Source organism: Leptonychotes weddellii, chromosome 5, assembly GCF_054177405.1.
Source record: "Leptonychotes weddellii isolate Sample4059 chromosome 5, ASM5417740v2, whole genome shotgun sequence".
Lineage (NCBI taxonomy): Eukaryota > Metazoa > Chordata > Mammalia > Carnivora > Phocidae > Leptonychotes > Leptonychotes weddellii.
In genome coordinates, this window is record NC_138373.1 from 136,380,748 (window position 1) to 136,397,614 (window position 16,867).

The window sequence follows — 16,867 nt, forward strand, 5'->3', positions numbered from 1 at the left end:
CAAAAGCTTCTCAGGGGACAACACAGGGAAAGTGCCTGTAGTTTGGTGGTACTTCATCTCTGGCCAACACCTGGTCTGACTCAACTCAAGCCCAAGGCAGCCCCAGACCGGCTCACTAACACCACAGGCACCAGACTCTACTCACAACAGGCAGAGAGCCATCGCAGGCCAGACTGAAGGCAAACACATCCCAGCCAAAATGGTAGGACACCTTGTAGCAACACACGTATAGGAGACACCCCGTGAAGCACCATTTTCTGATGAAAAGGAGACACTGCGCTGCAGGACCTCTTCTTCACAAAGCCACTACTTTCAAGTGCAGGAGACACAGCTGACTTTCCTAACACAGAAAAACAGACACAGCAACAGACAGAATGAGGAGACAGAGGAATATGTCCCAAATGAAAGAGTGGAACAAAATCAGAGCAGGAGATCTAAGCGAAATGGAGATAAGTAATATGTCTGATAGAGAATTTAAAGTAATGCTCATAAAGATACTCACTGGACTTGAGAAAAGAGTGCAGAACCTTCATGAGACCCTCCACCAAGAGATAGGAGATGTAAAAAAGCACCAATTAGAGCTACTGGACTCAGTAAATGGAAATAAAAATAGACCACCTGGAATAAGTAGCAAACAAGAGGAAGAAGAACGGATCAGCCACCTGCAGGAAAGAGTAATCAAGCTGAGCAGATGAGAGGGGAAAAAAATACGCAAAATGAGAATAGACCCAGGGAACTCAGCGACACTGTCAAGCATAACAGTTGCATGATAGGGCTCCCAGAAGGAGAAGAGCAAGAAAAGAGGGCAGAAGATCTGGCTGAAGAAATAATTGAAAGTTCAAAACTTCCTGAATCTGGGGAATGAAAAAGAAATCCAGAATCCAGGAGGCACAGAGAGCCCCCAACAAAACCAATCCAAAGAGGTCTGCACCAAGACACAAAGTAAATAAGATGGCCAAAAGTAGTGATAAAGAGAGAATTTTAAAAGCAGCAAGAGAAAGGAAAGCAGTGACATACAAGGGAAACCCCATACGGCTATCATGGGTTTTTCAGCAGAAACTCTGCAAGCCAGAAGACAGCGGCATGATAATTCCAACTGCTAAAAGGAAAAAAATCTACAGCCAAGAATACTCTATCCAGCAAGGCTTTCATTTAGAATAGAAGGAGATGGAGTGTCCCAGAAAAATAAAAGTTAAAAGCAAAACCAGCCATGTCCCTGTCACACATGATGCCATCGGCCTGTGGGTCCCAAATCCACAGTCCAGCCGCCCTCCTGCCCGAGTCAGCATGCACGGCCTGTCACCTGCTCAATGCCAAGTCAACACGCCTTCACCTCAGACTGCCAAGGGCTCAAACTGGCACTCTTCCCCTCAAATTCCAGCCCCTGTGCTCAAGTTTGTGCACAAAAGTGGGCATAATTATAACAGCAGAATGAAGCAACCCAAACAGTGACATTATTTCTGTGGAATATAGAATGGATAAAAGGAGTGTGCTAGGCTGAGAACATCACCAACAAGCACATCAAAGAACAATACATACAGCATGATTCTGGTTAGTAAAAAAACCAAACAAACCTGGGAAGAATAAAACAAGATGAAATCAGAGAGGGAGAAAAACCATACGAGACTCTTAACTATAGGAAAGAAACTGAGGGGGGTGCCTGGGTGGCTCAGTTGGTTAAGTGACTGCCTTCGGCTCAGGTCATGATCCTGGAGTCCCGGGATAGAGTCCCACATCGGGCTCCCTGCTCAGCAGGGAGTCTGCTTCTCCCTCTGACCCTCCTCCCTCTCATGCTCTCTGTCTCTCATTCTCTCTCTCGCAAATAAATAAAATCTTTAAAAAAAAAAAAGAAAAACTGAGGGTTGCTGGAGGGGAGGTAGGTGGGGGGGATGGGGTAACTGGGTGATGGGCATGAAGGAGGGCAAGTGATGGAATGAGCACTGGGTGTTCTATGCAACTGATGAATCACTGAACTCTACCTCTGAAACTAACACACTATATGTTAATTAATTGAATTTAAATTAAAAAAAGGAACCCCCCCAAAAATAAAAAAATAAATGACACTACATAAAATGAATACCTTGTGCTGATACCAGCTTTGCAGTTTTAAACATTTCTGAAAGCAAGTCTCACAGAACAATGTTTAACTACATGAAAGCAGCTAAGAAACTGTTATTTATTTTAACAACTTAACCTTTCTGTGGATTGGACTCTACTACATTATAATTTCATGGACAGACAGAATTTACACTATAAATGTTTTAAAATTTTGAAGAAATACAACTACAATGAAAATCCAATTTCTATAACAAATGAAATTATAACCTGCTATTATATACTAGCTGTAAAAGGTTAAGAATGACATAACAATTAACAAACCACACCACAGCTTCTCTAAATATGAGGTGGAAAATTAGAGCCATCTTATTTTGCAAAAACTTGATTCATTTCAACAAGAACTACGAAATATATAAAAAACCTATTTCTTAATTCATTTCAACCTGAGAAAATATTTTTCAACTCAAATATAATTATTGAAACTGAAAGAACAGTAGACAGGAAGTCAAACAAGTAAAGTCTGACTTCAGGCCTACTTTTATTATTAAACTAGTGGTATATGCTCAAAGTGTTTGTCCTCACTGCATTTGAATTTACTCATCTATGAACCTATAGGAGTTTCAGTTTTCCTATAGTGCCAAATTTCTATAATCCTAAAATAATGAATGCACTTACAGTAATTGTTAACTTCCTAAAAATATATTAAAAGGATTTATTAAAAATGAAAAACTTACAGGAATTTTATTACTAAACTATGACAAACAGTAGCACTTTCTATAAGTAATCTGAACCAAATCCCAACTAGTCACAATAAACTTTTCTTTCTGACTCTAGATCCCTGGTTCTTCACCTTTTTTGTGATCAGGCCTCAAATTCCTAGGAGAGCTAGAGATCATTTCCTAAACAAAATGTATAATGTTAAAATGTTGCATGGGCCAAGGTACCCTGTTTCTCTTTTTTTTTTTTTTTCACAATACATTTTCCATTTTGGCCTTCATGTTGCCAATTTGCTTTATGCTTTTGACATAACAGAAGCAAGTATCCAGAAAGTACTACCTAGTGCTACTAAGTTTAAGAAACATAAAAAATAGCAATATTAGGCATTTTACAAGGGTTCAGAATCTGTTAAATTACACATACACATATACACAAACATGCAAGAAAACAATATATGTAAGCAAGAAAGGTAAAATGTATTACTCAAGAAGCTCTTGACACAAATTCTGAAGAGACAGTACTTAAACTCTGATCTTTTTCAAAGGTCTGAGACGGTATGACCCCATTAATGTAGCTAATAAGGATATCTGAGTGGGAAGATTTCCTTAAACTGCATATTTTATTGGAGTTTTAAAGATCAAACACTTCCTGAGGTACCTAGAATTTATCTCATTGAATGTTAAGCATCTTTTTTTTTTTTAAAGATTTTATTTATTTATTTGACAGAGAGAGACACAGCGAGAGAGGGAATGCAAGCAGGGGAGTGGGAAAGGGAGAAGCAGGCTTCCCACTGAGCAGGGAACCCGACGCGGGGCTCAATCCCAGGACCCTGGGATCATGACCTGAGCGGAAGGCAGACACTTAACAACTGAGCCACCCTGGCAACCTGAATGTTAAGTATCTTTAAGGTCACCATTTTCAGGCCATCTTTGGTAATACTTTTTAATCCAAGACACTGCGAATCACACTGTCATAATTCTGTTCAAAAACATGACAAACATTTACAAATTTGAATAACTTAGACAAATACATCCCAGGTGCTCCTTTGCATTGCAAACAACCATTTGCTAGAGCTGCAAAATATTGATGAAAATTTCAAGTTGCAAAGAAAACTGTGACAATCATGTTTGAAATATCATTTTAAAATTTATCCTTCCAATGAAACCTTTTTACATGCATGATTCCAAATGAAAACTTGGTTTGTCTAAAGCTGAAGGTGGTTTTTAATATGCCATTTATATGCAAAAAACCAAGTGTGCACTTAAAATTAGGTAACTCTTAGCAATACCAGAAATGGAAGAAAGGCATAAGAGAACTTCCTGAATTTACTTCTTGGTATACTCTATTTCTTTGTATACTCTATCATTGTAGGAACTCAGTATATCTCTCTCAATATGTATACATTTGAATGTATAAATAATCTACTTAGGTTAATCAGGAAGCAATTAAATTATTAATTTATTTTCCAATAGGATTTATACAATCCTAGTAGGCTGGATGAGTTGCTAGGGACGAGCTAGAACAATGTTTCATTTCATCTATGAGGAAACTTGCTTAAAGTTCTACACACAGTTATCGATATAGTGAGGAATGGAACTAGTCAATGGGCTCAAAGGCCAGTGTCTTTATGTATATCATTTTCTCATTTAAGGATAACACCAGTGTAAAACTGTTGCCTTTATTTTCATCATAGGCTACTATTTACTGCATTCAATACCATCTTTTTTTTTTTTTTAAAGAGTTTTATTTTATTTATTTGACAGAGAGAGAGAGAGACAGCTAAAGAGGGAACACAAGCAGGGGGAGTGGGAGAGGGAGAAGCAGGCTCCCGGCCGAGCAGAGAGCCCGATGTGGGGCTCGATCCCAGGACCCTGGGATCATAACCTGAGCCGAAGGCAGACGCTTAACGACTGAGCCACCCAGGCGCCCCAATACCATCTTTAATCTTAGAAAAATCCTGTAAGAGATAGGCATTGTTCCCACTTAAAATTTAAGCAAATCAGAAGTCACACAGGTAATGAGTGAGATAAATGAGTCAGGATCAAAAGACAGATTTATCTGATTCCAAGTCCATGGACTTTTCTATTGTACTTCATTACCTCCTCCAAGATGAGTTTTTAATTTCTAAATACATCTTAGTCTCAACCTATAAGCTAGACTAGAAGACATTTGAATAAAAGTATTTCAACAATTAAAAATCTTCTTGCCTAATTTTCTTTCTTTCTTTTTTTTTTTTTAAAGATTTTATTTATTTATTTGACAGAGAGAGACAGCGAGAGAGGGAACACAGCAGGGGGACTTGGAGAGGGAGAAGCAGGCTTCCTGCCGAGCAGGGAGCCCGATGCGGGGCTCGATCCCAGGACCCTGGGATCATGACCTGAGCTGAAGGCAGACGCTTAATGACTGAGCCACCCAGGCACCCCCTTCTTGCCTAATTTTCACTTATTCTTTCTAGTGTCAGCCATGTCTAATGAATTAAATGATACACTGGCTACAAAACCACTTTGTAAACTGTAAAGTATAAAAATTCAAACAAAAATTTTTAATGTCACTAGAGACAGAATCTGCAAACATAAAAGAGTATGTGTTTGCCATGGAAAAAACTGGGTAGACTATCTCCCAAGGGTGGCATCTAATACATATAGTATTATGGCTTATGGCCTTTCTGACACAGAAATCACCACTCTTAAGGCTGCACTCACATTAATAAAGTTTACAAAGATTGGTCTATAAAATCAGAACTGTGAGAAAAAAACTATAATGGAGAATAGAACACTCTAAGTCTGAAGGACCAGTGTGCATTCTCTCCCTGTAGACAAAATTATATGGGAAGTCAAATAACAGAAAGTTGTTTGGTGATCATACAATCAGAAAAATGGAATGAAATGAAATGATAGTTTCATGCTCACCATTTAAAACAGATTGGTGTTGGGGCGCCTGGGTAGCTCAGTTGGTTAAGCGACTGCCTTCGGCTCAGGTCATGATCCTGGAGTCCCAGGATCGAGTCCCGCATCGGACTCCCTGCTCAGCAGGGAGTCTGCTTCTCCCTCTGATCCTCCCCCCTCTCATGCTCTCTCTCTCTGTCTCATTCTCTCTCTCAAATAAATAAATAAAATCTTTAAAAAAAAAACAAAAAACAGATTGGTGTATTCCTTCCCACAGTAAGAATTATCTCTCCAATGGGACAGAATACTTACATTCTACTGACTAAAACTCTATCTTCTCTCTGTCATGAACACTGCCTAAGTCCTCTCCAGTAATTCCTTGGCCAAGGAATTTATGATGACTACATTACTCCTTTAGATAAGTTCATTTCTACTATGCTACAGTAAGTTCCTTCTGGTCTGGGAGCCATTTTGTTTTTCAAGGTAATTTTACATAACTCTGCTCTGATGGAAAATAATTGATTCCACTGATTCAGAAACCAAACTTATTTCCAAGATCTTGAAGATGCCCCCAAGTACTACCATTAGTAATAGCTAATATTTGGGTAATTATCTACTAGACCTTATGCAAAGTGCTTTATGCATAATATTGCATTTAATTTTGCCATAATCTATAAGGTAGATATTAGTCTGCTTATAAAGAAAAACACTAAAATTTTCAGAGAGAAAGTAAATTGCTCAAGGTCTCACAGCTACTAAGGAAAATAAATGGAATTTGAATCTAGTCTGTCTTGACTCCAGAGAGGATATTGTTATTCACTACAGTTTTCTACAGAATACTTTTATCATTGCTCTATTTCTGGTTACCAGATTCCTTATATAGAGAGCATGTGAAGGGGAAAAACTGTAAGTTCCTGAGAAAACTTGGTATATAAAAGATGTGCACACCATTATATATATTCTTTTAAAAATAACGTAGGAGCACTTGGGTAGCTTAGTCAGTTAAGTTGATGGCTCTGGATTTCAGCTCAGATCGTGATCTTGGGGATCCTGGGATCGAGCCCTGTGTCGGGCTCCATGCTCAGCGGGGAGTCTGCTGGAGATTCTCTCTCTCCCTCTGCCCTCCCCTCCTCTTTCTCACACACACTCTCTCTCTCTAAAATAAATAATCTTTCAAAAAATAACATAGGGGCGCCTGGGTGGCTCAGTTGGTTAAGCAACTGCCTTCGGCTCAGGTCATGATCCTGGAGTCCCAGGATCGAGTCCCACGTCGGGCTCCCGGCTCGGCGGGGAGTCTGCTTCTCCCTCTGACCCTCTTCCCTCTCGTGCTCTCTGTCTCTCATTCTCTCTCTCTCAAATAAATAAAAAAAAAAAAATCTTTTAAAAAATAACATAAAAATAACATAAATGCACCCCATGCTGCTGTTATTAAAATACTCATTTAACAAGTATTTATAGAGTGCCTGTTGTGTGTCAGCACTGTTGCAGGAGACGGAGGTACAAGGAGTAATAAAAGCAATGTCCCTGTTCTTAAAGCTTCTATTTGGTTACTAATGATGTAATGTATGGGGATTAACATAAGAATAAAAAAAAATAGCTGTCATTATCTAATAAAACATAATTTATTTAAAAAAAAAAGCTTCTATTTGGTTGAAGGAAGGGGGGTGGGAGAGAAGAGAAGAGACAAAAAATAAACAAATATAAATATATCAAATGCTGTTAAGAGCTATGAAGAAAAATAAAGCAGGTAAAGAAGACAGACAGTGAGGCAGGAAGAGGGAAGATGGTATTTTATATGTGTAAACAAGGAAGGCCTCTGAAAAAAGAGGCAAGAAAGCAAGCTATATGGATCTGAGGGAAGACCATGTCAGCAGGCAAGTGCAAAGGCCCTAGGACAGATTTAAGTAAGAGTGAGAAGAAGGCCAGTAAGGCTGAAGCAAAGTGAACAGGAGGGAAAATGGACTGTGATGGCTCTGGAAAGACTGCAGAGGCCAGATCATGCAGAGCTCTGAATAGGTAGAGAGTTAGGAGGCTACTGTAAAAATTGAACCTAGAGAAATCATGGCTTGGACAAGAGTAGTCACAGTAAAGGCAATAAAAACTCATCAGTTTCTATATATATTTGGAAGGCAGAATGATAGGATAAAGATTTCAATATAGAGAAGTAAACAATTTGAATACAAAATTTGTCATTATGCAATATCAAGCATTCTAAAGAATGAAGTAGAAACATTAAAATGACTTACTTTACTGGTCAACGTATTTATTTCCCGCTCAGCTTTATGCAATTTACTGATTAGAACAGTATTTTGTTCACTGCTTGATTGTAGCTCTTTTTCCAAGCGTTCAGCCTGTAGTTTAGCTGACTGCTTTTCAGCCTTGTATTAAAAAAAAATTTTTTATTCATAATTTTTATAATTATATAAAAATAAGCACTATTTTAAATATATGTATAATCATACTACTCCAAATTATTCAAAACCTCAACAATATTAACATGTACCAAAGCAACAAGAGTTTTCTCAAAGTAACTGGTAGAATTCAAACGAAAGATATTTGCTCCAAGAAATATGCAACAACAGTCTCTGGACAAACGACATATCAACAGCCACCAACAAAACAAAACACATACACTTCTCTCATGAAAGAGAGTACCTAATGCACTCATTTGATACCTATTTACTCTTATTGTTGACACAATTTGAAGCAAACATTTTTGGGGGTTTCAATGCATAAGAGAAATACAAAAGTATAATAGAAAGTAGAAGAAAGGGTTCATTTGTAATAATAAGTGAGAACTAAAAATGTGAAAATCAAGGCAGATTAAAAAATAAAAACAAGAGATTTAAAAATTCAAAATCCTCAACTAATCTGGAGACTCTGGAAGTATGAACAAAGAGCTCAATAGCTCTTGAACCCAACATATCATAAAGATTTCTTAAGTCTTTAAATTGTCGAGAAAATTTCTGGTTGGTAACACTCATAGTACTCTTTCATTAGAAAGTGAAAACTAAATGCTTTTTAAAAATAAATTTCTACTCAAAATAGTTAAAATTAAAATGTTTGACATTTCAGAATAAGTACAGTTTTATAAGATCTCATTTCCTATATATCTTAAATATGATTAAGAATATATTCAACAAATAATTCAGAAAAAAGCTATTTTCCTCACATACAAAATGATACTCTTTGGGCACAATGACAGCCAAAAAAATCAAAGAAAGGAATGCTTCTTTTCATTTCATCTGACAAATGATAAAATTAACTACAGGCTATTTTGAAAATGTCACAAAGGAACCTCCCACCTTTTGTAATCATTCAACCTGTCCTGAAAATCATCACTCTAAATGACCTCAATGAAAAGCTTTGCATTGGGATCATATGCTATATTCAACTGCATTCATCCCACTTATTCTGTCACTATTAATACATTAAGGATGGGAGGGTAGCAACGTAACAGTACCATTCTGAACTGCCTCATGTCTAAGGTCCAATGATACAACTTTACTTCAGGAAACCAGTAAATACTGTCAAAGGCTTCATCCAAAAATAAAAAGGTGACTTCTATGCTTCAAAACATATCAATGTGCTCCCTATACCCCAGTCTGTTGGCTAAAAAAAAAAAAATCATTATTTTGCTAGGTGCCCACTAATTTCCCTACAACTCTAATCATTTCACAACTATTCTAACACACACACACACACACACACACACACACACACACACACTTCTTTCTCTCTCTCTGGATTGCTCAAAATAAATCAAAATAATTAAACTGGTATATCTGTTACGTGTTAGACACTAAGAACTAGGAAAAGTAAGCACACCTAAACAAGATGGTTAAGGGATGCAGAATATGCCACAGTGGCATAAAAATTATTTTGAGCTGAAGGCATTTGATTCAATAGACACAGGAAAAGGTTTTTCCCTGAACTTCTCTTAGCTGCCAAAAAGCAGAGCCTCCAAAAAGAATTATAAATCCCCTCCCCTGGGGTTTCATAGCCAGGGAAGACTGACTCCTATCAAGGAAGAAATCAGTACCAGGATAAGAAATCACCTACACATTGTCACAAAACTGTCATATCTCCCATCTATTTTCCTAAAGGCCCATTTATCTTTCCTAAAAGTCATTTGTGTTCCTGTAAGTGCCCTTTCTCCCCCTCTCCTTTCTCTATTAAGGTGGTATGTAAGCCCCAAATTCTAACTACCACTTGTAGCCACATTTTTCTGTGAACTCCTGTACACAAACACAAATAAATATTTTTTCTCTTGTTAATCTGTCTTTTGTCAGTTTAATTCACAACTTCCAACCTGTGAACCTAGGAGGATAAAGAAAAAGGTTTTCCTCTCCAACAATGGAAACCAAGAATTTTCAGAGAATACCTCTAGGAGTACCAGCCTACCTCTCCCAGCTCTTATCTTTCTCTAATGAACTCAGGGAGATATTTCACTAAAGGCTTATATACATTAGCACCAAGTTGAATTGTATTACTCCAGCAAGAAACTATCATAAGATATAAAAGTATGGTATTTTTATTTAAACAAGATTTATGATTTTAATATCCTGAATCCCATGAAAGGAAATAACTATCTAGGAAGAAACTGTTTTTTCTGGTTTGAGAGGACTTTAATCCTCAGAGCTCAAATTTTGAAAATTTGGCATATTCTACTTTCTGGCACTTCAAGGGTTAATTCATTCTCCCAAAGAATAAATAATCCCTTTGTAAATATGGCAGCATAGCTACTGCTTATGAATCAATAGCTTCCTTCTTTACAAAAAGAATATATATACTCTTGGGACTCTCAAATACATCAGCATTAGATTGGTGAGCATACATTTATGGTCTAAAAATCAAAGGCTTGTCAATTGCACTTTTAAAAAAGCATGCCATACTCTACTGGGAAGCAATTAAAATCTTACCTCCAGGGATCTGACTGTAGCCTGCATCTCAGCCAACTGCCGCACCTGAATTCTTTGGGCATTTTCTACCTGAGCACCAGAATTCTCTTTTTCAGCCCTTAATTCTGCTACTTCAGCCTCTAAACCTTTTAATTTCTGACACAAATGGACATTCTCTCGAGCAAGTAGCTCCGTTCGTTTGCTTTCTCCTGGGGGATCAACCTTAAGCAGTTGATTAAGTAGTTCTTCTTTATCTTTCTCCAGGCTTGCAATCTAATAATAATTTGAAAGAAAGCACAGAACCTTAAATTATTGAATTTTCAGTTGTGAATATGCTTTTGTACAAGTCAGTAAATTAAAATTAAAAATTACACAATATAAAAAAGAAAGCTCAGGTGGTGAAATCAAGTACAAAGGAAAAAAACCTAAAATGTCACGTTCTTCATTCTGCACTCAGCATGACTCAAATGTGAGGGCAAGGACCTTGGCCTATTTTCCTTCTATCTCCCCATGGTGTCTAAAACAGGGCTTCATCAGTTGCTGACTAAAATCCAAAATTATAAATAATACTAGAAAAACAATTAAAAATGTGTCAAGTATTTTACAATTCATCAGAACATTATAGCGGTTTATGCAAGATCAATATGCTGATTGCTGCTAAGCTTTTCCTCATGTGACAATAATTCTTGGGCTATGTCTATACTATTAAAATTATCTATTCCAAGCCACTTAATTCACAAAAAAGCTGCTTGTCTGGGTAAATAACTACAAATGTGACTGATGAGAGTTTTTAAATGATAGCTGGGAGTTTATTAAGACCCTAGTTGCACTGATGGCCTCATTCTTACTTCTTAGATTCAAAAAGAACTAAAAATCATTACTCCAGGGTACGTGGAAGTCACGGGGGAACTTGATGAGGAGAAACACCACCAACCTTCTCATTCGTGCCAACCACCACTCCCGGATCCCACATGCCTCCAAATCAGTGAGTTTCAAACTGCTTCCTAACCTCAGGGGCACTCCGGAGGACCCTCACCCCTAGCGCCAAGTTATCAGAGTAAAATTCTTCCTTTCCCTTTCCTGATCTCCCCAACCACCACCATATCTTAGCTAACCAGGGCACCTCCTCTTGTTAGTTTCTTTTTACATATGGGGTTTCTTCATATGATTCAACTTAAAGGATTCAGCTGTTTGAAGAAAAAAAATAAAAAGAGAAAAATGAAAAAACAAAAAACAGCAACAAAACAAAAACCCACTGCTCTTAAAAACTAGCCAGGATGAGCTTAGAAGGATCACTCTAAGCCAAAAGGACTTTAAGTAATGCTCTGCAACCTAGGCAAAAGTGACCCAAGAGATGAATGATGGCTCATGTTGCTATAAATGAATCTAAGAAGGGTGAGATCTCCACCCCAGTACAGAATGTTTTCCTCTTCTGTAAAATGAGAGTTTAGAATGGAAACCCTCAAAACTCTTTTTCAGTTTTAACATGTAGTGATTCCAGTTTGGTTTTAGACATGTTGAAATAAAGATGTCAATGGGAAAGGTAGAGCTATCTAGCAGGCAAATATCATTTTTTTCCAGAAAATAAAATTCATTATAGGAGGCAGCTGTAAAAGTCAGTGTCAAGCCCAAGTAATTAGTGTCTCTCTCCTATTTTTCCTCCCACTCTTTACATGTAAACATTAGCCCCATATCTGGTCCCTGAATACCTTTTTCCCCTCCATATTTTGTTTCCTTCAGCTAGCTGTGTGACTTTGTGCAAGTTACTTTTTCACTTTGGCACAAATTAAAATGAAGGTCTTAGGCTGGGTATCTTTAAAATACCATTTAGCTTTTTGCATGAGGTAACTCAAACACAGTTTTAATGTGCTATATTAGAGGTGTGGTGGCTCATCTAGGTCAGGAGCCCATGTGTAACTCAAGTTCAGACAATGGTGCCCTGTATTAAGTACAATGGACCAAATGCTGAGCTAAGTGCACTAGACATAAAATTGCACTTACTAACAATCATTTCTCTTGTCCTCTTCATTTTACATATGGGGTCAGACAGCTAATGTTCTTCATCAGCATGTTTCCTATATTTTTGCTCTCTCCAGTAGTTTTGAGAGCCATCTGTGTGACAGCTGGAGTGGTAGCTGAAACTATGGTCAGACCTGGCTAATGGTGTAGTGAGGATTAGATTCCACATTTATAACTCTCCAACTAGAGCTCACCATCAAATCATTCTTACAAAATCTGGTGATGGCTGCCTTCTAATTTCTCTGTTTACTCATTCATGTAACAAATACTGAGTACTTATTATGTACCCAGCACTGTTCTAGGTAGTAAGGATACATTACAGAACCTAGCCGACAAGCAAATAATCACAAAACCTGTGCTATCCAAGAACTTCTATTTAACCACCACGATGACACTGCTCTCGGCCCAGTCATCAGGACACAGATCTCGGACATCCTCAGCTCTTCCCTCTTCCTCCACTCTCAATCAGATTCACAAGCAATCTTCCTTGATACCCGTAATTTGTTGTACTCTCAATCCTTGCTCTAAATTTCCCAAAGGCTTTGTCTGAATTTCTACTTTATGACATTTAGCCAAATTTGCCTGTATTACAGTTACCTCTATATTTACTTTATTCTCTTCTTGAACATAAGCTTATTTGACAGCAAACATGATTTATTAACCAATTTTACTTTTAAAAGATTGATGAAGTAAAGGAAACAACAGAAACAAGAAACAAATCCAGGACTAGGAATAGTTGTTGTTTATCTTCTTTTCAAAGGATGGGCGTACCATTCTAACTCCCCAGGCACACAAAAGGAGAAAGTGGTATATGTAATTGCTCCATCCATCTCTGTTTTTATTATCTTTAGGATGCAGCATAGAGAAATGGCTGAGAGTACAGGCTCTGGAATCAAACAGCCTAACTTGTTGTCGTTGTTGCTTTTAATATTTTAAAGGTATTTCTCTACTGTCTTTGGGCTTGTATTTCCAAAAGGAAATCTGTTGTCATTCTTACCTTTGTTCTTCTGCAGAAAATAACTTTTTTTCTGTTTATCTTTAAGATTTGAGAGAGAGAGAGTGCACAAGCAGGAGGGGCAGAGGGAGAGGGAGAGAAAAATCTCAAGCAGACTCCAGCTGAGCGAGGAGGCTGACGTGGGCTCGATCTCATGACCCTGAGATCATGACCTCAGCTGAAACCAAGAGTTGGTTGCTTAACTGACTGCACCACCTAGGCGCCCCCCCCCCTTTTTAATTAAACTTTATTTTTCGATGATGGTAGGTTCATATGCAATTGTAAAAAATAGAGTTTCTGTGTACCCTTTGTCCAGTTTCCCCACCTGGTAACATCCCTCTCCTCTTCTATTTCCTGAAAGACACTGTATAGAACTGGTTTTCATTCCTCTCTAAACACTTCATAGAATTCTCCAGTGACAGGGGCACCTGAGTGGCTCAGTCGTTAAGCGTCTGCCTTCGGCTCAGGTCATGATCCCAGGGTCCTGGGATCGAGCCCCGCATCGGGCTCCCTGCTCCGCGGGAAGCCTGCTTCTCCCTCTCCCACTCCCTCTGCTTGTGTTCCCTCTTTCACTGTGTCTCTCTCTGTCATATAAATAAAATCTTAAAAAAAAAAAAAAAAAAAGAATTCTCCAGTGACACCATTCTTTGGTCAGTTTTTCAATATGAATTCAGTTTTCTTAATAGTTATATGGCTATTCACATGATTTATTTCATATGGGGTGAGTTACAGTAGTATCTGCCTTTTGATCCATTTCATCTATGTTTGACAAATTTGTTTGGGTAGAGTTGTTCACCCGATTTCTTTATTATCCTTTTGATGTCTGCAAGATCTGTAGTGATACTCTGTTTCATTCCTGATATAGGTAATCTGTGTCTTCCCTCTTTTTTGGCAGTCTTGCTAGAGGTTTGTCAATTTTATTAATCCTTTCAAAGAATAGCTCTTTGCTTCACTGATTCTGTTTTCAATTTCATTGTTTCTACTCTTATCTTTCTTATTTCCTTCCCTCTCCTTATTTGTGTTTATTTTGATCCTCTTTTTCTAGGTTCTTAAGGTGGGAGCTTAGAGTACTAATTTGATGTTTTTCTCCTCTTTTCTAATGAATGCATTTAATGCCATACATTTTCTCTCAGCACTGCTTTAGCTGTATCCTGAATATTTTAACACGTTACATTTTCATTCAGGCTAATGAATTTTTTAAAATTATTTTTGATTAATATGTTTTCATTGAAATTTCCTCTTTGACTCATGAATTATTTGAGGTGTGTCATTTCATTTCCAACTGTTTGAGGATTTCTCTACTACCTTTCTGATACTGATTTCTAGTTTGATTCTGTTGTGGTTAGAGAACTCACTCTGTATAATCTCAATTTTTATAAATCTGTAGAGGTTTATTTTATGGCCCAGGATATAGCCTGTTTTGGTATATATTCAGTAGCCACTTGAAAAAAATATGTTTAGGTGCTCTTGTTGGGTTGAGTGTTCTATAAATATCAATTAGATTTTTCTGGTTAATGGTGTTGTTGAGTTCTAGATCCTCCCTGATTTTCTAATTTTTCTATCAATTGTTGAAACAAGGATGTCAAATCTCCAACAATAATTACGGATTCATCTATTTCTCCTCTTAGTTCTATCAGTTTTTGCTTCACATATTTTGCAGTTCTATTTGGTTCATACACATTTAGTATTCTTGTCTTCATGATGGACTGACATTTTTTATAATTATATATAATCTTCTACCTCTGGCATTTTTCTTTGCTTTGAAGTCTACTTTATCTGATATTAATATAGCCACTTCTACTTCTTTTAACTAATATTTGAATATTTACAAGACATTTTTTTCTAACCTTTTACTAACTACCTATATTGTTATATTTGAAGTTTCCCGTGGACAGCATACAGTTGTCTTTCATTTTTAAAATCAACTCTGCAGGGGCGTCTGGGCGGCTCAGTGGGTTAAACGTCCAACTCTTGATTTTGGCTCAGGTCATGATCTCATTGTCACGGGATCAAGCCCCGTGTTGGGGATTCTCTCTTCCCCTCCCTCTGTCCCTCTCCCCACTTGCTCACTCTCTCTCTCTAAATAAAATCTTTAAAAAATAAAATCCATTCTGCAAATCTCTTTTGTTATATTTATACCATTTACCTTTATTCTGACTATGAATATGTTATGTCTTAAGTTTTTCATTTCTTGTTCTAAGTTTGGTTTCTTTTTCCTGCCTTCCTATGGGCTCCTTAAACATTTTTTTAGGATTCCATTTTGATTTACCTATAATGTTCTGAGTGTATCTCTTTGTATAGCTTTCTTAGTTATTGCTCCGGGCATTATATATACATACTTTATCATAGTCTACTGGGTTCATTTTACTAGTTCAAGTGATAATGAGAAACTTTACCTCTCTTTACATCCTTTAACCCTTGTTTATAATTGTCTTAATTACTTGCACTATATACATTTAAAACACATCAGACAGCATTATGTTTGCTTTAACCATCAAACAAAATTTAGAAAAGTCACTCAGGAAAGGAGTATCTATTGTATACACCCAGAGTTTTGATTACTGTGTTCTTTTAGCCTTCTTGATATTTTGATGTTCCTTCTTTTATTGTTTTCTTTCTTTTTAGAGAATTTCCCATAGGCATTCTTTTGAAACTACTGGTAACAGATTCTTAGCTTTCCTTATTCTAAGAAGGTCTTGATTTATAGTCTTCATTCCTGGAGGACATTTTTGCTGGATAATTAGGAATTGATACTTCTTTCCTTTTAGCATTTGATAATGTCATGGCACTTTGTTCTAGCCTCTATGGTTTTGTGATGAGAAATGTTTTGGAATTGTTTTCCCCCTATAAGTTAAGTATCATACCGTACTCTCACTGATTTCAAGATCTTATTCCCTATAGTTTTTATAAGTTTGAGTATGATGTTTCTTAGGTAGATTACTTTAGTTTGATCCTATTTTGATATTCACTTAGCTTCTTGAATCTATGTTTGGGTCTATCAAATTTGGGGAGGTTTCAGCCTTTAAATACTTTTTCAACACTGCCCTCTCTTTTCCTTTCAAAAACAAAATCTTAGATCTTTTGTGATAGTCCACAGGTATCTACGGCTCTCTGTGCTCATTTCTTTTTTTAATCCATTTTCTGTAGCTTGTTAAGATTGGGTAATTTCTAATGTTCTATCTTCAAGTTCACAAATTCTTTCCTCTATGCCCTCCATTCTGCTGTTAAGCCCAACAACTGAAGGTTTGTTTTGTTTTGTTTTGTTTGGGGGGGGGGTTCAATGGTCATCATAT

The 16,867-nt window shown here is 37.2% G+C and overlaps 1 protein-coding gene across 7 annotated transcripts in view; it reads right to left on the reverse strand.

Annotated features, from left to right (window-relative positions):
* CEP83 (centrosomal protein 83) overlaps positions 1–16,867 on the reverse strand; it is a 148,938-nt gene that overhangs the window by 56,225 nt on the left and 75,846 nt on the right. For 6 of the 7 annotated variants that reach the window (XM_081822204.1, XM_081822205.1, XM_081822200.1 and 3 more), the window contains 2 exons: positions 10,583–10,834; positions 7,903–8,038 (listed from right to left, as the gene is read on the reverse strand). In XM_081822204.1, the coding sequence (XP_081678330.1) occupies positions 7,903–8,038; positions 10,583–10,834 (388 nt within the window). The remainder of the gene's footprint in view (positions 1–7,902; positions 8,039–10,582; positions 10,835–16,867) is intronic. The other variant, XM_081822203.1, reaches the window with a different exon arrangement.